This window comes from Lipophrys pholis, assembly GCF_963383615.2.
Source record: "Lipophrys pholis genome assembly, chromosome: 18".
NCBI classification, from domain to species: Eukaryota; Metazoa; Chordata; class Actinopteri; order Blenniiformes; family Blenniidae; genus Lipophrys; species Lipophrys pholis.
Genome location: NC_137646.1, coordinates 26,289,711 through 26,314,257, shown reverse-complemented (window position 1 = coordinate 26,314,257; position 24,547 = coordinate 26,289,711). Strand labels below are relative to the sequence as shown.

The 24,547-nt window shown below is 46.9% G+C and overlaps 2 protein-coding genes across 2 annotated transcripts; one reads left to right on the top strand and one right to left on the bottom strand.

The window, feature by feature from the left end:
- Positions 1-1,167: 1,167 nt before the first annotated feature.
- On the top strand, positions 1,168-10,493 carry fga (fibrinogen alpha chain). The gene is made up of 8 exons (XM_080486155.1): positions 1,168-1,240; positions 1,581-1,682; positions 3,747-3,930; positions 4,817-4,962; positions 5,890-5,988; positions 6,873-7,052; positions 7,279-7,897; positions 9,529-10,493. The coding sequence occupies exons 1-8, from the start codon at positions 1,190-1,192 to the stop codon at positions 10,182-10,184; spliced, it is 2,037 nt and encodes a 678-aa protein (XP_080342281.1). The 5' UTR covers positions 1,168-1,189; the 3' UTR covers positions 10,185-10,493.
- Positions 10,494-15,653: 5,160 nt separating this feature from the next.
- Positions 15,654-22,954, bottom strand: fgb (fibrinogen beta chain). Its single transcript, XM_080486161.1, has 13 exons — positions 22,466-22,954; positions 21,969-21,998; positions 21,669-21,766; positions 20,335-20,443; positions 20,115-20,183; positions 19,706-19,820; positions 19,502-19,608; positions 19,317-19,431; positions 18,675-18,794; positions 18,468-18,590; positions 18,266-18,360; positions 16,382-16,572; positions 15,654-16,117 (listed from the first exon to the last, which is right to left on the bottom strand). Exons 1-13 carry the CDS (start codon positions 22,544-22,546, stop codon positions 15,886-15,888), a joined length of 1,485 nt encoding a protein of 494 aa, XP_080342287.1. The 5' UTR covers positions 22,547-22,954; the 3' UTR covers positions 15,654-15,885.
- Positions 22,955-24,547: the final 1,593 nt, after the last annotated feature.

The following is a 24,547-nucleotide window of genomic DNA, read 5'->3' as shown; positions in this document are numbered from 1 at the left end:
ATTCTAACGTGCTAACGTGCTAACGTGCTACCGTGCTACCGTGCTAACGTGCTACCGTGCTACCATGCTAACATGCTACCGTGCTACCGTGCTAACGTGCTGCCGTGCTAACGTGCTGCCGTGCTAACGTGCTGCCGTGCTAACATTCTAACGTGCTGCCGTGCTAACGTGCTAACATTCTAACGTGCTGCCATGCTAACGTGCTACCGTGCTAACATGCTATCGTGCTATCGGGCTGCTTGCATTTGGTTTTACTCAGTTCGTTGTATGAAGAACCTTGAACGTTGTTGTCGTTAATGTTTGGTTGTGTTTCTCACTCTTTGGACAGACGTACCAAACTTTGCGTCGTGGTTCACGTTTTGTCTCGTGGGGTTTTTTTTTTTGTGAGAGTCTGAGATTCCGTTTCCATGACGACGGAGCACAGATGCCAGTGAAAACACAAACTTTTTGAAAGCGGATCCCAAGGCGGAACTTTTTGAAAATGCTTGAGCTCCGTCTCCGTGGGAGTGGACGGACAGGAGACTTTCTGGAAACTCTACAACTGTCTGTCTTCAGTCCAGAGACCGGAAACATTTTGTGTTGCTCATGCTGCAGTTTCTCATTCTTTGCTTTCACCTCTACAAGTTTTGAAAATGTCTTTCAATAAACTCGTCGTGTTGGAAAGTCTTTGTCTTTTTTTTCATTCATCTAGGATAGTTTTCAGTGTTTCTGCCGTTTCCATGGAAACAGATATCAATTCCACGATGTTGCCGTGTATACCTAGAACGTTCCTGGAACCAAAACGTCACAAAGATGCGTTTTCACTTGAAACGTTGTCATGGAAACGTTGTCATGGAAACAAGGCTTGAATATTGTCATGATCTGGACGAATGTTCCTGTTCTCCCAGCGCTCATGTTTAGAACCCATTGTCCTTCCCTGTGTGTGTGTGTGTGTGTGTGTGTGTGTGTGTGTGTGTGTGTGTGTGTGTGTGTGTGTGTGTGTGTGTGTGTGTGCCATTGATCTGGTCTTGCAGTTTGTTTGTTCATCGGAAACACAAAGTTTCCGGAAAGTCGGAGAACTGAAGTTTGACCTGCTGAGTCATGGCGGTGGGTGGTGGGCGGGGCTTATGGGGGTGGGCGGGGCATCAGGAGGGTAGAAAATGAGCGTCGGAGGTGTTTGAGGGAAACAGAGAAGAGAGAAGAAGAGAAGATGGAGCGTCTGGCTTTACTCGTCTGTTTGATCAGTGCAGCGTCGGCTTCGGTGAGTCGGAATCTTCACTTTGTCACCGAAACGTCGCCTAAGATACTCTGATGATACTCTGATGATACTCTGATGATACTCTGACGATACTCTGATGATACTCTGATGATACTCTGACGATACTCTGACGATACTCTGATAATACTCTGATGATACTCTGATAATACTCTGATAATACTCTGACGATACTCTGATGATACTCTGACGATACTCTGACGATACTCTGATAATACTCTGACGATACTCTGATGATACTCTGACGATACGCTGACACTTCGTAGCGTAGGACTACGACTTTTGTTCTGAAGGGTCGCTGAAGCTCCTGCTGTCTTGTGTTCAGGTTGTCATCGACCCCCGAGGAGCTCGACCTGTGGAACACGGAACCAGAGCGGATAAATGTTCCACGCAGAAGGAGTGGCCTTTCTGCACCAGTGACGACTGGGTACCAACACGCTACCACCAACACTACCAACACGCTACCAAAGCTACCACCAACACTACCAACATGCTACCACCAACACTACCAACACTACCAACACGCTACCACCAACACTACCAACACGCTACCACCAACACTACCAACACGCTACCACCAACATTACCAACACGTTACCACCAACACTACCAACACTACCAACACGCTACCACCAACACTACCAACATGCTACCACCAACACTACCAACACGCTACCACCAACATTACCAACACTACCAACACGCTACCACCAACACTACCAACACGCTACCACCAACACTACCAACACGCTATCAACCCGTCACCAACACTACCAACACGCTACCACCAACACTACCAACACGCTACCACCAACACTACCAACACGCTACCACCAACATTACCAACACGTTACCACCAACACTACCAACACTACCAACACGCTACCACCAACACTACCAACATGCTACCACCAACACTACCAACACGCTACCACCAACATTACCAACACTACCAACACGCTACCACCAACACTACCAACACGCTACCACCAACACTAACAACACTACCAACACGCTACCACCAACACTACCAACACGCTACCACCAACACTACCAACACTACCAACACGCTACCACCAACACTACCAACATGCTAGCAGCAACACTACCAACACGCTACCACCAACACTACCAACACGCTACCACCAACACTACCAGCATGCTACCACCAACACTACCAACACGCTACCAACACGCTACCACCAACACTACCAACATGCTACCACCAACACTACCAACACTACCAACATGCTACCAACGCGTCACCAACACTACCAACGCGCAACCATCAACACTACCATGCTACCAACACGCTACCACCAACAGTACCAACATGCTACCAACGCTACCACCAACACTACCAACACGCTACCAATGCTACCACCAACACTACCAACATGGTACCACCAACACTACCAACATGCTACCAACGCTACCACCAACACTACCAACACGCTACCACCAACACTACCAACATGCTACCACCAACACTACCAACACGCTACCACCAACACTACCAACATGCTACCAACGCTACCACCAACACTACCAACATGCTACCACCAACACTACCAACACGCTACCAACACGCTACCACCAACACTACCAACATGCTACCACCAACACTACCAACACTACCAACATGCTACCAACGCGTCACCAACACTACCAACGCGCAACCATCAACACTACCATGCTACCAACACGCTACCACCAACAGTACCAACATGCTACCAACGCTACCACCAACACTACCAACACGCTACCAATGCTACCACCAACACTACCAACATGGTACCACCAACACTACCAACATGCTACCAACGCTACCACCAACACTACCAACACGCTACCACCAACACTACCAACATGCTACCACCAACACTACCAACATGCTACCAACGCTACCACCAACACTACCAACACGCTACCACCAACACTACCAACATGCTACCACCAACACTACCAACACGCTACCACCAACACTACCAATATGCTACCAACGCTACCACCAACACTACCAACACGCTACCACCAACACTACCAACATGCTACCACCAACACTACCAACACGCTACCACCAACACTACCAACATGCTACCAAAACGATAAGAAAACACTAAGAAAAGGTTACAAACGTACACCACTCAAAGTACTCTGACAATGGTCCTCTATGTGAGGCGTTCAGGGACCGGGTGAGTGTTGGTCATTCAGGCTTCGTAAGAAATGATCACAAAAGCTTTTAAGCGAGTGTTTATTTTCATCTTATTTTCTTTTTCAACAATTATTTCAACAGAACAAATGTAAACTGATTTAACAAGAAATGTTTTTTTCAATATGAATGTAAACGTTGAGAATCGTCCTCTTGGACAAGTTAGTTAATTGTTTCCGTGGTTATGAAGCAGGATGCATGATATGAACCGGGAAGTATATTTAATGACATCACACATTAGAGTGTCATTGTTTGTTTGTTTGTTTGTTTTCCTCTCAGGGTTCTAAATGTCCGTCGGGCTGCAGGATCCAGGGTCTGCTGGACAAGAACGACCACAGCCTGCTGAAGAGTATCGAGAAGATCCGGAGCCTCCTGGACCAGAACAATGCCAAACACCGCTCGGCCGACCAGGTGTCCAAACAGACGTACGACTACATCAAGGAGAAACTCGTCCTGGACTCCGGTGAGACTTTGGGAAATCCACCGCAACGCAACAAACTACACACCGCATGGAAACAGAAAGCAAGGAGTCGTCGGCGTATAGACTGACCTTCATTCATTTATACAGGTCGCTGACAGACTGGACTCGTGACTCTGAATACTACGTTTGGAGGCGTTCCGCGGGGATCTTCACTGGGTCCGCCAGCAATTTAATAATGTTTTATAAAAATAATAGATTTTTTAATAATAATACATTTGATATGTATAGCGCTTTTATTAACACTCAAAGATACTTTACATCATCGGATAATCAACAAGCATAAAATGAAGAAACATAATTCATAATTACAATAAATTCCTTTTGAGGTAAATATCAGTATACACTTGGAGTTCCTCAGGGATCTTTACTGGGTCCTCTAGCATTTTTCTTTTTTTTCTTTTATTCTGATAAAAGTTTATTTTAGATATTTAAAGATCAATATACACGGTGCAGATTTGAAAGACGATTTAGAGTTTCATCTCCTTACAAACTCACTTTTACCTTCATTCACCGATGCTAACCGCGAGAGGGCGTCAGTTAGCAGCTAACCTCTTGTGATCTCAGTCTCAATCAAAACCTCCCGTTCTGGGGGTGGCGCCCCCTTGTGGGCGTTTCTGGTTTGGAACAAAGAGTCCAAACGAAAAAACTCAGTCGCGTTGAAACTCCATATTTTAAATTTCTTAACTGAGGTTCAATACCAAAGTACGTGTTGTAATGAGGAAACGTGGGATTTCCCCCCAAACGTTTGAGAACGATTCCGTTAAGAAGTTGCTCAACGGCGCCACCAGTGTTTAAAAGAAGACCTTCTATTTAAATGTCTCTGTAAGCTGAGGATTCATGCTGGTCTCTTTGTGTCCTCGGCACCAAGGCAGCAACACCAACTACTACGACCTGGCTCAGAGGCTCCGGCAGAGAATCACCGACATGAAGATCAAGATCGACCGGCAGATGAGGACGCTGGCGGCCATGAAGGACCGCGTCAAGGACCAGGTGGTGGAGATGCAGAGGCTGGAGGTACCCACGCTAAGTCCCGCTAACGCTATCTATCGTAGAGGTCACCGGTAGAACGCGATCAGAACCGTCCAGACGGATCTGGCGATGCAGCTCGATACACCGTGACAAGGTTAAAAATCGAAATAACATTTTTACACGTGGAATTTCTTCGATTGATGAGAAGGAAGGCGCGGCTGTGACGTTAGCAAGCGGAACAGGACCAAAGCTAATACGCACAAACAGAAAAACTCTTTGGATTTGTCGCACTGTGAGAGCGGTTCAAGGATTGGTCGTCGTCATGGCGACCAAAGACAACCAGCATCAGATATTTGAGGCGATGGTGACGCTGCTACGTCAACTAGCTAACCAATAGAAACGCGGTATAAAGGGATCAGCGCTAAACCCAAATAGATGCTTCGTGGCTACGATGGCAAAACATGCTAAAAAAAAACACGTGGGGGGTGAACTTATCGTTAAAATCATATAGCATAGCTAGCAGCTAACTTATCGTTAAAATCATATAGCATAGCTAGCAGCTAACTTATCGTTAAAATCATATAGCATAGCTAGCAGCTAACTTATCGTTAAAATCATATAGCATAGCTAGCAGCTAACTTATCGTTAAAATCATATAGCATAGCTAGCAGCTAACTGATCGTTAAAATCATATAGCATAGCTAGCAGCTAACTTATCGTTAAAATCATATAGCATAGCTAGCAGCTAACTTATTGTTAATATCGTACAGCGTAGCTAGTAGCTAACTTATCGTAAAATCATATAGCATAGCAACCAGCTAACTTATCGTTAAAATCATATAGCGTAGCTAGCAGCTAACTTATCGTTAAAAGTAGAGGAACAAAAGTCGGTGTCGTCTGCGTATAAACCGACTGTGATGGTCCAATAACAAGGAGCTTTGGATGAAGGTTGCTCTCTGGCTCCCCCTTCAGGTGGACATCGACATCAAGCTGCGTTCCTGTAAAGGATCCTGCTCGAAGTACTCGGAGCACCAGGTGGACCGGGACGGATACGTCACGCTGGACAAGCAGGTGAGGACGACGGGGAAACGCTCAAATACTTTCAACGGAACCAAAGACGTCGTAGTAAATTAGATTTTAGGTCTTTAGGTCTGTGTCGCAGTGGATACGGGGAAAATACACTTTTTGAAAACGCTCCATCTCCATGGAAACATGGGAAGGGAAACACAACCTTTTGAAAATGCTCCGTCTCTGTGGAAATGCAACTTTTCCCAAAATGCTGCATTACTGTCAAAATGGGGAAAAACGTGACTTTTTGAAAATGCCCCTTTAACGTGGAACCGGGGCAAAATGCAACTTTTCAAAAATGCCGACATCACTTTCTAAATGTTGGCGTGTAAACGTGACATTTTTCTGAAACAACGCACAAATGACGCAATATCACTTGAAACGTCGTCGTGGAAACGGAGTCCAAAAGGCTTTTCAGGGACATGAAGGGACATGAAGGGACATGAAGGGACGTGAAGGGACATGAAGGGACGTGAAGGGACATGAAGGGACATGAAGGGACACGAAGGGACGTGAAGGGACATGAAGGGACATGAAGAGACATGAAGGGACGTGAAGGGACATGAAGGGACACGAAGGGACGTGAAGGGACGTGAAGGGACATGAGACATGAAGAGACGTGAAGGGACATGAAGGGACACAAAGGGACGTGAAGGACGTGAAGGGACATGAAGGGACATGAAGAGACATGAAGGGACGTGAAGGGACGTGAAGGGATGTGAAGGGACACGAAGGGACATGAAGTCCTCCAGCCAAACTGAAAAGTTTCTGATTGATTCATTTGAAATGAAACGCGCCAACAGTTTGGGAACTTTTAGAATAAATGAACAGACGTTCTGGATTCTGGCGGGACGGCGCGTCACGCCTCCTCTGGTTGTTCCCCTCAGATCCAGCAGCTGGACTCTCAGGCGGCTCAGACCATCGAGTCGGTGGGAACGCTCTACGTGATGAAGAGTCTTCCGCTCAAGGACGTCATCGTCGACAGCCACTTCAAGTCCAAGGACCTGGACGACCCGGCCGCCGCCGCCGCCGCCGCCTCGCAGCAGAAGGTCGACGTGTTCAACGACGTGAGTCACGACAGAATCAATGCTTAACCAGAACCTGCTGTCAGCTGGTTTGGACCGGTTTAGACTAGTTTGGACGAGTTGTAACCTGGATTTAAACTAGTTTGGACTGGTGATCTGGTTGTAGACTAGTTTTAGACAAGTTTTTGACCTGTTTTAGTCATCAGTACCCGTACCCAGTTCTCTGGTTCTGATGGTTCTGATGGTTCTCCCGGTTCCCGACTCACAGGTGACGACGATGAACTTGATCCTGGAGGAGGAAGGCTCCAGCTCGTCGCCGGCGACCATCTCCAAGGTGCCAGGTACCTCCTTCTCTCCGTCCACCTCCTCCACCTCCTCCACCTCCTCCACCTCCTCTAAGTCCATCACCGAGCTGGGCGGAGGCGGCGGCGACCCGTTCGGTGGCGGCGGGTTCGACCACCTGGGCCGGCCCACCACGAGTCACGTGACCACGCAGAGCGTGAGCTGCACCAAGAGCATCCGCCGCACGGTGGTCCAGACCAAGGACGGGCCGGTGGAGCGGTTGGAGGAGGTGGTGGAGGGCGGGCCGGAGTGCCAGGCCATGACAGACACCAGCAGGGGCGGGATGAGCTCGCTGTTCCCCTCGCTCGGCCACACCTCCTCTTCCTCCTCCTCCTCCTCCTCCTCCTCCTCCTCTTCTTCCAAGACCCTGCTCAGCGGCGGCGGCGCTAAAGGTAGCATCCTGGGAGACTCCAAGACCGGATTCATTGATCCGTTCGGCGGCGCGTTCCTGACCGACACCGTGCATGACGACGTCCCGGACTTCCAGGCCCGGGGCATGGCGGGCGCGGTGCGCGTCCAGCGGCAGGCTGATTATGTAGGCAAAGGTACCGAAACGTCCGAGCGACAAAACCAAAAGTGAAAAACAAAACAAACACGTGAGGAGCTAACAGTTAGCTAGAGCCACATTATTAGCAGCAGCTAGCTCGCTAAATTGTACCGGAGCTAAAGAATGAACCTGCTTTTCTTTGTTGATTGTTGCTAGCGTTCAAGCTAACTGCTAAGAAACTGCTCACGAGCTAGCAAGCTAAAGCTAATTTTTCTTTGAACCGAAGCTAATTTTGTAAAAACTAAACTGTCTTTCAGTTTTTCAGATTAAGAGAAACCAAAGAGTGCGTCGGTGTTTGTTACCGCGACTTTAGCAATAGCAGCTAATGCTAACGGGAGGCTAACTGAACTCTGTACGTTTCTGACGAAAACAAAATGTCCACATTAAAACTTTTTGTCTCCAATAAACTTGTGTCAAATGAATTAATTCTGCTTTATTTTCCTTTTTTAAACGCGGAGATTAGCTAGCCCTCACGATGACCGTTGGAATTAAAAAAAAATCTCCGTTAAAGTTCCCGAAGCAGAGACGCACGGCCTCGCCACATCGGAATATTCCTCCTCACTCGGAAACACATTAAGAGTTCTTCTTCTGTCTTTTACCGGCTCGTTAAAGGTGTTTACCTCTTTTCAAATTATTTGAAGTATTTTGCTTCTTTTACTCATTAATTATTCCGTTAATTATTTAATCTATCAGCTGAAATGTTACTTATTTTATGTCGTCACCTTGGTTGGTAATACGATATTAATATTTAACAATTTAACAAAGTGCGAAAACTAAAAGTTCCCAAAAATAATCTGATTCCAAAAAGCAGTGAAACGGCTAATTTCAGCTTTTTACACAGATTGACGAAAACTACGCGGAAAGATAAACAATAGCTAGCTTCAGTGATTTGAAAGCTAATGTTTCAAAGCTATGTCTGTTAGCACATTTGACAACGCTAATGCTAATCGTGTTTATCGGCGGTTTGTCCAAACAGCTAAACTTTGTTGAGAATTATGCAATAAATAGCAAATTATGCTATTGGCTAATTTTGCTAGATATGCTAATTATTTTCCTGAAAATATTATTTCATCTTCTTTGCGTCGCGTTGAAACAAAAAAAAAAAGAGTATCGTGATGCGATATTCATCCTTCGTAATTTAATATTAACGTAAAACAAGATGACGCACAAACATGTTTTATTTTGAAACATTAAGACATTTTAAGCATGTTTAATCCGCTAACTGACACGTGAAGCAATGAAACATAATGAAGAGACGTTGTCAACCCTTACTTAAGAAGCTAAGCGCTAATGCTAAAGCTTTTAAAATCAACAATCGATCGACGTCAGTGTGTTGCGCTGAAGCTAGCATGCTAACCAGCGAGCTTTAATGGTAAACGTGACAGAAGTTGGAACTTCGTTTATAAATACAAAATAAACCATAGAAAGCCGGCAGGACTCGTTACCGCCGCCTAGTGGCGAGGGGGTTCCACGTCTGGCAGCTTTAGAGCCTCTGTTTGGACGGATGCTAACGTGTGGTGAGGACGCGCGTCTCTGGTCCAGTCGGTTGAGTTCTGGTCTGTTTAGCGGGGCGTCGCCCCGGGCGGCCGCGCCACGCTAACCGGCGCTCTGCCATGTTTGTGCTTGCAGATTGCGCGGCGGCGTTCCAGCACCACCTGCATGGTGAAACCAGCGGCCTGTTTCAGATCAGACCCGGCGGCGCGGCGGCGCCCCTGCAGGTCTACTGCCGTCAGGACGGGCTGGTGGGCGGCTGGTTGCTGGTTCAGCAGCGCGACAACGCCGCGCTCAGCTTCAACCGCACCTGGGACGAGTACCGCCGCGGCTTCGGTTCGGTGGACGCGCGCGGCCGTGGCGAGCTCTGGCTGGGGAACCTCCACCTCCACCGGCTGACCAATCAGAGCGAGACGCTGCTGAAGGTGGAGGTGGAGGACTGGGAGGGGGGCGTGGCCAGCGCCGAGTACGTGGTGCGCGTGGGGTCGGAGAAGGAGGGCTTCCCGCTGTGGGTGTCGGGTTACGTCGGCGATGCCGGCGACGCGCTAGCGGGCCACAGCGGCATGAGGTTCAGCACCTTTGACCGGGACGCCGACCGCTGGGCGGGGAACTGCGCGGCGGTGTACGGCGGCGGCTGGTGGTACGACAGCTGCCAGGCGGCAAACCTGAACGGCATTCGCCACGCCGGCGGGAAGACGCCACATCAGGCGCAGAATGGCGTGTGGACGACGTACAAACCGGCCGACGACGGCCTGAAGAGCGTCCGCATGTTGATCCGCCCCAACACGCTGTAACGGCGCCGGGCGCCGCAGGGGGGCGCATGGCGGTACAGCCCCCCCCCCCCCCCGTCTACCTCAATGGTTTGTTCCACGTTCCAGTGGATCAGTGAAAGTGTGTCACTGATCTCCTGAATAATTTCTGTCGTGAACCTTTACAAAAACATCGTGCGCCCAGTTTGACCTCCGGCCTCCGTCACTCCGGCGCCGGTCGATGGACGAGGTCGAAGACCCGGCGAGCGTCGGGGAACCGTCAGTGTCTGAGTGGAAATGTTTGATGTTCTGTTCTGGACTCTGCTCGATCAATAAAGTTTGTTTGAAGTGTTGAAACCTGGCGTCCTGCTGTCACAGTCCCTCCCACACACACACACACACACACACACACACACACACACACACACACACACACACACACACACACACACACACACACACACACACACACACACACACACACACACACACTATCAGCTGGTGGAGGAACACCAACACTCCATGTGGCAACGTTTTCTGGAACCCTGCCACGTTCTACAACTGCCACCACGCACAACTGACGGCTTGTCAACCTGCGTTTTATTCTGAAAACTTGACATGTTCTAGAACTCTGAAACGTTCTACCTGCGAACATTTTCCAGAACACTGACATCCTGCATCAGTCACCAAAGTAAAACTAACTTTTGTTCAAAATTTGTCACGTTCTAGAACTCAAAGACCTTCTAGAGCCACGGTGCAGAATGCTGGAACATCTTAGAACTCTGACACGGCCTCAGTTACACGTTTCTATTTTCAGGTGAAAACGAAACTTTTTAACCGTAAACAAAAACATCGGAGTCAATGAGGACGGAACTTTTTAAAAAACTGCATCCAGAGTGAAACGTTGCCCAAAAACTTTTCTGAAACTCTGTGTGTGTGTGTGTGTGTGTGTGTGTGTGTGTGTGTGTGTGTGTGTGTGTGTGTTTCCTGCAGTGTGTCTGAAGCTCAAACAGGAGAACAAAGATGGCCGACGGCGCCATGGCGGCTCAGAGACGAGGTGGAGTCGATGGTGTGGCCGGAAGGCAGCCGTCCCTCTGTGTTCAGACCAGGACTGGGTGAGACACACACACACACACACACACACACACACACACACACACACACACACGTTGTGTTTTTTTGGTTAACGTTTACACGACCGCAGTCCTCAGAGCAACTGAAAAAGCTACTTTTTGAAAATACTCGGGTTCCGTCTCCCAGTAGATGCTACATGCTACATGCTAAGAACTTTCAGGCTCACACAAGTAGCTAAAGGTTGGTACTGGTATCGGTACTCGGTATCGGGGAGTAGCTAAAGGTTGGTACTGGTATCGGTACTCGCTATCGGGGAGTAGCTAAAGGTTGGTACTGGTATCGGTACTCTGTATTGGGCTGTAGCTAAAGGTTGGTACTGGTATCGGTACTCTGTATTGGGCTGTAGCTAAAGGTTGGCACTGGTATCGGTACTCTGTATTGGGCTGTAGCTAAAGGTTGGTACTGGTATCGGTACTTGGTATCAGCAGTAGCTAAAGGTTGGTGCTGGTATCGGTACTTGGTATCGGGCTGTAGCTAAAGGTCGGTACTGGTATCGGTACTCGGTATTGGGCTATAGCTAAAGGTTGGTACTGGTATCGGTACTTGGTATCAGCAGTAGCTAAAGGTTGGTGCTGGTATCGGTACTTGGTATCGGGCTGTAGCTAAAGGTCGGTACTGGTATCGGTACTCGGTATTGGGCTGTAGCTAAAGGTTGGTACTGGTATCGGTACTTGGTATCGGGCTGTAGCTAAAGGTCGGTACTGGTATCGGTACTTGGTATCATTCTCGTTCCGTGTTGGTGTCATGGTGGGTTTGTTTCTCTGGATGTGTATTTTTGCGTCTCAGGACTGGAAGTGTCCGTCCGGCTGCAGGCTTCAGGGTTTGATTTCTCGGCGGGAAAACGACGTGGACGGAAAACTGTGGACGACGTGCGAAGCAGTGAAGACAAACAGCGAGGCGGCGGAGACGACGATGAGGGCGATGACACGGATCTACAACGAAAACCGCAGAGTCATCGTCAGCAGATACAGTTCAGAACCAAACACCCAGGCTGGATGACACCATTTTACACTGTGTTTAGACTGGATTGAAACTGGTTTCAAACTGGTTTCAGACTGGATTCGAACTAGTTTCAAACTGGTTTCAGACTGGATTCAAACTAGTTTCAAGCTGGTTTTAGAGCTGGTCTCAGACTGGATTCAAACTAGTTTTAAACTGGTTTCAAACTAGTTTCAAACTGGTTTCAGACTGGATTGAAACTAGTTTCAAGCTGGTTTTAGAGTTGGTCTCAGACTGGATTCAAACTGGTTTAAACTGGTTTCAGACTGGATTCAAACTAGTTTCAAACTGGTTTCAGACTGGATTGAAACTGGTTTCAAACTGGTTTCAGACTGGATTGAAACTGGTTTCAAACTGGTTTCAGACTGGATTGAAACTGGTTTCAAACTGGTTTCAGACCGGATTCAAACTAGTTTCAAACTGGTTTCAAACTGGTTTCAAACTGGTTTCAAACTGGTTTCAAACTGGTTTCAAACTGGTTTCAGACTGGATTGAAACTGGTTTCAAACTGGTTTCAGACTGGATTGAAACTGGTTTCAGACTGGATTCAAACTGGTCTCAGACTGGATTGAAACTGGTTTCAAACTGGTTTCAGACTGGATTCAAACTGGTTTCAGACTGGACTCATGCTAGTTTCAGACTAACTGTAGATTGAAATGTTTCTGTATTTTGGATTTGACGTCAGATCAGTAATTGATTAAGTTTCTTTTTCTCTCAGTTTCTGTATTTAAGTTTGATTGTGAAAAGAATTTTAAGTTGTTCCACGGATTCCAGATTAAGATCCTTCTTCTGGTTTGAGAGAAACTCGAACGACGTTCAGATTAGCGTCACAAACGTTTTAGCATCATTGTTAATTAGTTTGGGATTAAATCCAGACGTGACGTAGTAAAAGCGACTGCGTTCGATCTGCAGCGTCTGAGCTGGAGTTCGTCAGCGAGGCGGAAAACCTGAGTGGAAACCTCACGTTGCTACGGAAACGATCGTCCGGCCTGCGGCGGCGCTTCCAGGAGCTGAGCCTTCGCGCGCGGAAGCAGATTGACGATCTTTATCGAACCGAGGTGACGGTCTGGATTATCGCAGTCTGTTCTGGTTTTGTCTCAATGCTACACATGCTAAGCTCTTGTTTAAACCCGACCAGGTGGACCTCGCCATGACGCTCCGAAGCTGTTCGGGCTCCTGCCGCTCGGCGCCGCCCCTCGCCGTCGATCACCTCGGCTATCAGACGCTTCGTTCCGACTCCAAACACCTGGCTGGAGGAAATGAGGCCGCGGCGCCGCCTGCTAGCGTCCCGCGCATCGAGCTGCAGCAGCCGTCCGGCCCGGCGCCGTCCGGAGACTACAAGAGCATCCCGACGGTCCAGAGGGAGCTGCTGACCCAGTTCGAGGACATCGGGCAGAACCGGATGGTTCTGGAAGAATCTAGAGACGCGGAGACTGACGAGAGCTAACGTAATGGCTAACCAACGGCTAACTGACAGCTAATGAACGGCTAACTGACGGTAAACCGCTGAGTGTGTTCAAAGTACTTTATCAGTAGATTGTCACAGTACTTCACTTGAGTATTTATTCTTCCAAGTAGTTTTTTACGTCTCCTCTTGATTGTTTCTATCAATGGACACGTCCACTTCCTGTATCGTGAAATAAACGTTTAATCATGGCAACTTCATAAACGATCACATGAAGGTTTTTATTTAAGTAACTGCAGTTTCAGTGTCACGTTCTGGTCAGTTTCATACAAACAACATATTACCAAAAGTATTCGCTCTCTGACCTTTGGACATTTGACCTTGAGTGACCTTTAGTAGCGTCCCAGTGTCCCAGTGTCCCAGTGTCCCAGTACCCAGTGTCCCAGTACCCAGTGTCCCAATGTCCCAGTGTCCCAGTGTCCCAGTACCCAGTGTCCCAGTGTCCCAGTACCAAGTACCCAGTGTCCCAGTACCCAGTACCCAGTGTCCCAGTGTCCCAGTGTCCCAGTGTCCCAGTACCCAGTGTCCCAGTGTCCCAGTACCAAGTACCCAGTGTCCCAGTACCCAGTACCCAGTGTCCCAGTGTCCCAGTACCCAGTGTCCCAATGTCCCAATGTCCCAGTGTCCCAGTACCCAGTGTCCCAGTGTCCCAGTACCAAGTACCCAGTGTCCCAGTACCCAGTACCCAGTGTCCCAGTACCCAGTGTCCCAATGTCCCAGTGTCCCAGTACCCAGTGTCCCAGTACCAAGTACCCAGTGTCCCAGTGTCCCAGTGTCCCAGTAGTGTCCCAGTAGTGTCCCAGTAGTGTCCCAGTGTCCCAGTGTCCCAGTACCCAGTGTCCCAGTGTCCCAGTGTCAATCACTGACGGAATTATTGTGACTTCTAAACAAAAGAACCAAAAGTCCCGAGAGGCTGAGGTTGGGAGTAATGTTCCGCTGTCACGTTCCACAGAAATACACCACACGGGTTCTTCCTGGTGTCCAGGTTTTGTTGGATCATCCGGCAGGACAAAACGTCTCTTTCTAAATAAATATAAATAAATTATGACCCTGCAAAGATACGATTCAAAAAATACACAATCCCTGCCTCGTGGTTAGCCGTGGCTAGCAGGTAGCCTTGTTCTAAGGTCGCCAGCCCAACCTGCCGCTGGCGGTAAGTCACATGGGGTTCAAACTTTATACTAGTTTACTTAGCCGCTAGCCGCTAACGTGGCTAGTATGACCTTTGACCTCCATGAGATTCACAAACGAGCCTTTATTTCCTTTTAAACCTCCGGGGGGCGTCGCTCTGTGGCTGGATGTTTGTAGACGCTCCACCATCGCTTTTATTTTTATTTAGAGTCTGAAACCTAGAACACGAGTCTTATGTCTAGAACAATAGTTTTATATCTGGAACACTGGTCTTATACCTAGAACAATAGTCTTATACATAGAACACTAGTCTTAAATCTTGAACCCTAATCTTATTAATAGAACACTAGTCATATCTTAATCTAGAACACTCGTCTTAAGTCTAAAACACTACTCTGGAATCTAGAACACCAGTTTAAATCCAGGACACTATTCTGATATCTAGAACATCGGTGTTAACTCTTAATCTAGAACACTAGTCTTATATCTAGAACACCCGTTTTAAATCTTAATCTAGACACGGGTCTTCAATCCTAATCTAGAACACTGGTCTTTAATTTTAATCTAGAACACGGATCTGAAATCTAGAACACTAGTCTTAAATTTTAATCTAGAACACTAGTCTTATATCTAGAACACTAGTCTGAAAATGTAATCTAGAACACTAGTCTTATATCTAGAACACTACAGTCTGAAAACACAGAACACCCATTTTAAACCTAGAACACTAGTCTTGAACCCAGAACACCTATTTTAAATAATAGAATAAAGACGATCAGACAGGAGAACGTATGTTGCTCAACGTGTTTATTGAGTAGCGGAGGAACGTTGACGTCGTCACGCGGAACAACGAGCGACACACTTCCATTGACCTCCAGCCGATCTGATTCATGTGTCCCTTAATGTTTTTCACCACCCAATGAAAGACGAGCGTTAGCGTTAGCGTCGTGGCGACCGTCGGCGTGGTTCTGGCTCGTCTGCCGTCGTGGTTCCGCGTGCCGGCGTCTTTGCGCTCGTCTATCGGGACTGGAAGAACGGACGTATCTTCATGCTGATGGCCTTGAGCGAGTACCAGCTGCCCTTCCAGTTCATCCACACCACGCCGTCGTCCGTGCCGTGCTTGGCCATGTGCCTGTTGTAGGCTCCGCCCACGTAGTAGCGGCCGTTGGGATTGGCCGAGTGGCAGCGGTTGTACCACCAGCCGCCGCCGTCCTCCCGGGCGCACTGCTTGGACGGGTCGCCGGGGTTCCTGCAGAGAACAGAAGAATTCACAGCGTCACGTCGACGCGATTGGAGCGCTAACCTTCTTCACTGTGGCGGTAGCCAGCGGATGATGCTAACGCGCGACGTCAGGTTTTATTTTGTCAGAATGACGCGACGGCGTTTCAGGTGCAGACGTGTCATTTTTGTGTTTTCGTTTCAGAAAAGTTTTGCGCGTCCGCGACATCTCAACACACGGTGGCTAGCGCGCCGCGGCCAGAGGCTCGGCGGGTGCTCGCCGCTCGCCGCTCACCAGTTGTCGTTGTCGCGGTCGTACGTGCTGAACATCATCCCGTTGTGAATCGTCATGGTGCGGTTCTCTCCGAACAGCTCCAGGGATCCCTCCAGCAAACCGTTGCCGGCGTTGCCGGAGTAACCGTTGATGGCGAGCACGTAGTTGGACGTCTCTGATTGGACGGTGAACTGCTGGTACTGAGCGAAGACCTGAACGACAACAACAACAAACATCACTTCCTGTTTATCTCCTCAATGTGAACGAAAGAGGACAAACGTTTTTAAAATATTTTAAACTTTATTTTTCAAAATCTGTATCGACATTAAATCATTTTTGTTTGAAAAACAAAAACTAAAATAAATCATTTTATGGACTTAATGACTTTTTTTTTATATAAAAAATCTTATACTTAATAATTAATCTTAAAGTGAATCCGTTTTAAATGCTCCCCACTTTCAATACATTTTGAATCTATTTATTTGTGCTTCATTGAGTAAATAATCACAATAAAAGAATGAAATACTATTTATATCTTATGTTTAGAAATCAAAACAACAGTAATTCTAACGTTTTCTTGGAAAGTTCCAAAAATTCTAATAAACTTCTGGCCGAGTCTCAGTAACGAGCCTTAAATAAGCCCCGCCCACTCTCAACTGGCCAATCAGGACAGGCCGGGCTGAACCAAGCGTCTGAGGGGTGTTTAAAGCACCCAAAATTAACAGTTACCAAATATTACAACAATTAAGGCAAATGACTTAAAAAAACCGATGGTTATATGTGGACATATATAAAATACATTAGTTTAACCTTTTGATAATTCCCCGCCTTAAACATACAAGCAGCTATAGAAACAGCGCCCCCTACAGACAGTGGACTGATCCGTCTGACGTCACACAGGTGGAAGCCTGAGCCGACAGACAGGCGCGTTGCGCGCCCCCGCTCGAGGCACGAGCAGGAAGTGTCTTGGTAAGTTGCAACTGGAGTTTTGTGAATATTCGGACTAAATACTGCGTACAGGTGAAAGAGGAAGTAGTGGGAACCACAGTACCACAATAAAAGCCCGCAGTGATGGTGGATGTTTTTAGGCCTGGTGTGTTTCACCCTCTCACATCCGTCAAAAACATATAACGTCGCTTTTTGTGAAATAAAAATTTATTATATTTTATTTACAAAATATTCCCTAAGTTTTTTTCTATCATTAATCATTTTTAATTAATTGATTGATTGAACAAGAACATACATAAATGCACAAAACAATAAATGAGTGATATCGTGAATAAAGAACTTAAACTTACAAATAATTAAATGACTTACTAACTAAATAAAACTAATGAATAATTCGATTAAAGGTTGTGTATATGAATAAAGGAATACATATTGGCTGGTTGACAATTAAGTAGATTTCTTGTAAATTATATTTTTAAAATCCAAAGTATCAAATCAATAAATGTCAACAATGGTGTAGATCTCTCTCTACATATATACATCTATATATATACCTATATCTATCTATATCTATCTATATACATCTATATATATGAGATTTAAAAAATAGCAATAATCCAGCAACATCAAATGTTATAAAAATATATATATAAATTAAAAATAATAATAATTAAAAAATAGATAAATAAATATCTATCAAGGATATAATGTGGAGCTTTTCAAGACAGAAATTAGAAAAAGAAGAAAAAATAAAATAATGTGTAGTATTTTCATTGCATATTTAAAAAAAATCCAGAACACGTAAGAAATACCAACAATCCAGGAACGTCAAACGTTAAAGGAAGTTTCATTGAAAATAACTTAATTTTAATTTGTTTAATAGAATTAAAAGTATTGGTAGTAGTTGAATTTAGCGGGAACCAGATCAGACTCCAGTCCCAGGTGTTCTGGACTCACCTTGTCTCCGGTCCAGTCCTGCATCTCGATCAGAACCTCGGTCGGACCCATCTTGGTGACCTGGCTGATGCGGTCGTTGCCGAGCCAGTACTCTCCTGTGGGGGAGGGTGGGGGGGTGGAGAAGGGTGGAGGAGGGGGTGTTGGTCAGTCAGACTCTACCGGGACACCGGGACCGGTCTCCAGCGGGATCCTAGCGCCTTACCGGGAGTCTCGCAGTGTCCTTTACCCACGTCGAAGGCGATGTTCCCGAACCCGCGGCGGTACTCGTCCCAGCGACGGCCGAAGTCCACGCTGCCGTCCTGCCGGTTCTGGATCAGGAGCCATCCTGCAGGGGGAGACAGAGAGACGCCGTTGTGAGCACAGAGCACCGGGGGCCGGGTTCAGACTGGGACCCGTTGGGGACTCGGACCTCCGTTCTGGGTGGTCTGGTCACAGAAGACTTTGTATGGCGCCACGAAGGCGTCAGGCTGGATCAGGTACATCTGGGAGTCGATTCCTCCGCGGCGGAAGATGTCCTCGCACTCTTTACCTGCAGCACAGAGCACAGGTCACATGACTCCGCGGGGCGTTCCTCAGGGCTCCACCCTGGGAGCCCAGTAATTTCACTGCGTCACACCTTAGCGCTTAGCGCTTAGCTTCGGAAAGAGCTACTGGAACTACGAATGCAAGGATGACACTTTTAAACAGAGCAAGTACGAGTACTGACCTTTAGATACTTGCTGATATCAAGTACTGATACCAGTACTAACCTTTAGATACTTGCTGATACCGAGTGCCAGGAGGAGTACTAATTTTTAGCTACTTGAGAGTACCGATACAAAAGTACTCGTGAGGCTGTACTCTGTGCAGTATCGGGCTTGGTGCCGGTATCGGTGCATCTCTAATCAGAACTCTTGTTTCTCCTCTATGCCGACGACACTCTGGTGTATTCTCGAAGCATCGTACAGATTTTACAGAACGTGAAGAGAGCAGACGGACGGTATTTACATTCCCTCCGACCCTACCACTTGTGTCCTTACACGTAGCATTATGTAGAGGGCGCCAGACTCACCGGACACCACGGGGATGGGACACTTGGTCCTGCAGGGCTCCTTACACTCCTCCCTCTGGTTCTGGATGGCCTTCTCCAGCTTCTGGATCTTCTGCTTGATTTTGTCCAGGACGCCCTGAAACGGTGCGACACGTCAGCGACCGGCTCGTCCAGGCGTCCCCGCGCCAGCTAGCTAGCTACAGTACCTGCAGCACGCGGATGTTGGAGGGGAAGACGGTGTCCACCGTTTCCTTGATGTAGGCGTGCTGCTCCTCCACGCGGTCGGTGTAGCGAGTCACCACGTTGTTGTTTTCTACGGCGGAAACGTGCGTCAGTAAAGAAGGAACATTCGGGAAGCCGACAGGCGGCGGCGGCGGCGGCGGCGGCGGCGGCGGCGGCGGCGGGCTCACCGTTATACACTCGCTGGCGCTCCCTCAGCGAGTTGGACATGCTGTGTACGTAGTTGTAGACGTTGTTGGAGGATCGTGACAGTTCGTCCACCTGAGGCCGGAGATCGTTGATACTCTATGGGAGGGTGGGGGCGGGGGTGGGTGGGGGTGGGGGTGGGGTTATTCACTGTCATCATACACGCGAGCATTGTGCTAACCCATGTCTCACAATGCTAATGCTAACGTATGAAACTGGATCATCTCAACAAGCTACAACTGTAATGCTAACATGGAAGTGGACTAATGTGGTGTGTTAGCACAATGCTAACACTTGATTAGAATAGCATTTTAGCTAATGCAACATGTAAATATATGAAATAGATGATCTACAACAGTTAGCTTAATGCTAATATTTTATATAGGACTCCACCATGCGGACGCTCTTCTCCTGCTTGAGCAGCGCCGTCTTCAGCTCACAGCCGTTGGGACACAAAACCCCCTAGAGGACAGGAAACAAACTGCACAATTAGACTGAAAAATAAACAATCAAATGAAAATAATAAAACAATTTAAGAAGTGAAATCAATTTGATTTAAAAAAAAAAAAAAAAAAAAAAAAGAAGCTGAGTTAACAGACGTTGAACTGCTCACCATCTCCTCCGAGGCGTGGGTACATCCTCCACCGTCCGGCTGCTCCACCTTCCCCTCCGTCTGCGAGGCTCCGCCCGTCGTCTGAGTCTGAGTGGGGCGACCGCGGTACCTGCAGCGTCCAGACCAGGTGAGATCTCAGAACCACGTTCTGCTGCTGCTTTTACCTTTACAGCCTGGAAACGGCTGCCACTCGTGTTACAGGTGTTACAGGTGTTACAGGTGTGAAGGGTGTTACAGGTGTTACAGGTGTTACAGGTGTAACAGGTGTGAAGGGTGTTACAGGTGTGAAGGGTGTTACAGGTGTGAAGGGTGTTACAGGTGTTACAGGTGTTACAGGTGTAACAGGTGTGAAGGGTGTTACAGGTGTGAAGGGTGTTACAGGTGTTACAGGTGTAACAGGTGTGAAGGATGTTACAGGTGTTAAGGTGTAACAGGTGTGAAGGATGTTACAGGTGTGCTGGATGTTACAGGTGTTACAGGTGTGCTCGATGTTACAGGTGTGAAGGATGTTACAGGTGTTACAGGTGTGCTGGATGTTACAGGTGTGAAGGGTGTTACAGGTGTTACAGGTGTTACAGGTGTGAAGGATGTTACAGGTGTAACAGGTGTGAAGGATGTTACAGGTGTAACAGGTGTGAAGGATGTTACAGGTGTGCTGGATGTTACAGGTGTTACAGGTGTGCTGGATGTTACAGGTGTTACAGGTGTTACAGGTGTGAAGGGTGTAACAGGTGTGCTGGATGTTACAGGTGTGAAGGATGTTACAGGTGTGATGGATGTTACTGGTGTTACAGGTGTTACAGGTGTGCTGGATGTTACAGGTGTTGCAGGTGTAACAGGTGTGAAGGGTGTTACAGGTGTTACAGGTGTTACAGGTGTGCTGGATGTTACAGGTGTTGCAGGTGTAACAGGTGTGCTGGATGTTACAGGTGTTACAGGTGTGAAGGATTTTACAGGTGTGCTGGATGTTCCAGGTGTTACAGGTGTGCTGGATGTTACAGGTGTTGCAGGTGTGAAGGATTTTGCAGGTGTGCTGGATGTTACAGGTGTTACAGGTGTGAAGGATTTTACAGGTGTGCTGGATGTTACAGGTGTTACAGGTGTGAAGGGTGTTACAGGTGTTACAGGTGTGAAGGGTGTTACAGGTGTGCTGGATGTTACAGGTGTTGCAGGTGTAACAGGTGTGATGGATGTTACAGGTGTTACAGGTGTGAAGGGTGTTACAGGTGTGTTGGATGTTACAGGTGTGAAGGGTGTTACAGGTGCTACAGGTGTTACAGGTGTTACAGGTGTAACAGGTGCTACAGGTTTAAAGGTGTTACAGGCGACTCTACCTGTTGCCTCCGCTGATCGGGGGAGGGGAGTACCGGTTGGGGTTGTAGGTCTCTCTGCCTCGGTTCAAAGGACGGTGGCCGCGAGCGTCTACGCTGCCCTGGAGGACACCAGAACACCAGCGTCAACCGGTCGGAACCAAACAGAACCAATCAGAACTAAACGGTACCCATGAGAACCAAACAAACAGAACCCAACAGAACCAACGGTACCATGAGAACCAAACAGAACCCAACAGAACCAACGGTACCATGAGAACCAAACAGAACCCAACAGAACCAACGGAAGCTTCTTGTACTCACAGTTTTATTGACTCCAGACGGTTTGAGGTCCTGTCGGAACAAACGTCAACAAGTCAACAACCGAGGGAACAACAAAACAACGACGACGCAAACAAACGTTTGTTAGCGTGTTAGCATTAGCTTCGGAATTTGAATAATATTTAGAAGTTTATATTTAAAAAGACATGAAAATAATAAGAAGTGAAAAAAGAAAGTAAAAGTTCAAATGTTTATAAATTTGACAGAATATTTAGTAAAATTAGTAAAAGTTTCCGTGGATTTGATCCCAAAAGAAATTAGTTACTAAAAGTATTCTGGATACGGAACTTTACTCCTGGATCAGTAAAAGTTACTTGTACTGGTAATCTACTGGTCTTAATCTGAATGTTTGTAACCGATAATCACTTCTACTGCCGAGTAACTTTTAGTTACTTTACTCTGATTCCATCCTGTGTGAGTACATGCAGTTAAAAAGTAACTAATACTCCGGGTAGCCAGTAACTGGGAGCGGCGCTCACCGTGTCGTATTCATCGTAGTCCAGGTTTCCCTGCGCCCATGCTCCAAATGCACACACACACAGGATCAGCAGCGTCTTCATCCTTCCTCTTCCTCACCTTCGTCTCGTTTGTCCGGGTATCAGAGTACTCCCGGTATTTATCCTCCGGCTGCGCTGAGTCAGCGAGTCTGCAGCCGGTCGATGGACCTGGGCAAACACACACACACACACACACACACACACACACACACACACACACACACACACACACACACACACACACACACACACACACACACACACACACACACACACACACACACACACACACACACACACACACAAAACGGACTGACCGACCGCTGGTAGACGAACTAACTAGCTGGTTGACGTAGTTGAATCTGACCGGTAATTAAAAGCAGAATAAACATTCAAATGTGTTTTTCTTTCTTCTCATCGTGATGAAATCTGTTCTGCTGCTTCGCTGCGACGCAATCAATCAAATCAGTCACTTATTAACACACACACACACACACACACACACACACACACACACACACACACACACACACACACACACACACACACACACACACACACACACACACACACACACACACACACACACAGTGAGTCAGTCCGGTTGTTTGGTTCCAGAAGTCGGAGTGAAGAAATTTGAACTTTCTGTAACTTTAGTTGTTTTTAAGTTTACGTCATTTTATCTTTTTCTTTCCGGAATCTGTTTTTACTCGCCTCTTCCCTTTTCTTTCCTGTAAGTTGCTTTATGTCATTTTACAATTTACATCATGTCTCATCACTTTTTGTCGCTTTTTCAGTTCAAGTCACTTTATATCGTTTTATATCATTTTATGTCAGTCTAAGTCACTTTATATCGTTTCACGCCACTTGACCTCACTTTGTCGCTCTACGTCACTTTCCGTCATTTTACGTCACTTTCTGCTACTTTACATCACTTTACATCACTTTGTCACTTTACCTCATTTTACCTCACTTTACATCACATTATGTCACTTTACATCACTTTTTCACTTTACGTCACTTTACGTCACTTCACGTCGCTTTACGTCACTTTACCTCGCTTTACGTCGCTTTACGTCGCTTTACGTCACTTTACCTCGCTTTACGTCGCTTTACGTCACTTCACGTCGCTTTACGTCACTTTACCTCACTTTACGTCGCTATACGTCACTTTACGTCACTTTACGTCACTTTACGTCACTTTACCTCACTTTACGTCACTTTACGTCACTTTACCTCGCTTTACGTCGCTTCACGTCACTTTACGTCACTTTACCTCACTTTACGTCACTTCACGTCACTTTACGTCACTTTACGTCACTTTACGTCACTTTACGTCACTTTACCTCACTTTACGTCGCTATACGTCACTTTACGTCACTTTACGTCACTTTACCTCGCTTTACGTCACTTTACGTCACTTTACCTCACTTTACGTCGCTATACGTCACTTTACCTCACTTTACGTCACTTTACCTCGCTTTACGTCGCTTTACGTCACTTTACGTCACTTTACCTCACTTTACGTCGCTATACGTCACTTTACCTCACTTTACGTCACTTTACCTCGCTTTACGTCGCTTTACGTCACTTTACGTCACTTTACCTCACTTTACGTCACTTTACGTCACTTTACCTCGCTTTACGTCGCTTTACGTCACTTTACGTCACTTCACGTCACTTTACGTCACTTTACGTCACTTTACCTCACTTTACGTCGCTTTACGTCACTTCACGTCACTTTACATCACTTTTTCGCTTTCCGTCGCTTTATGTCATTTTATGTTACTTTATGTCACTTTACATCACTTTTTCGCTTCATGTCGCTTTATGTCACTTTACGTCACTTTACGTCACTTTACGTCACTTTACGTCACTTTACCTCACTTTACGTCGCTTTACGTCACTTCACGTCACTTTACGTCACTTTTTCGCTTTCCGTCGCTTTATGTCATTTTATGTTACTTTATGTCACTTTACATCACTTTTTCGCTTCATGTCGCTTTATGTCACTTTACGTCACTTTATGTAATTTTACCAAACATCAGACACAAGTTGTTTCTT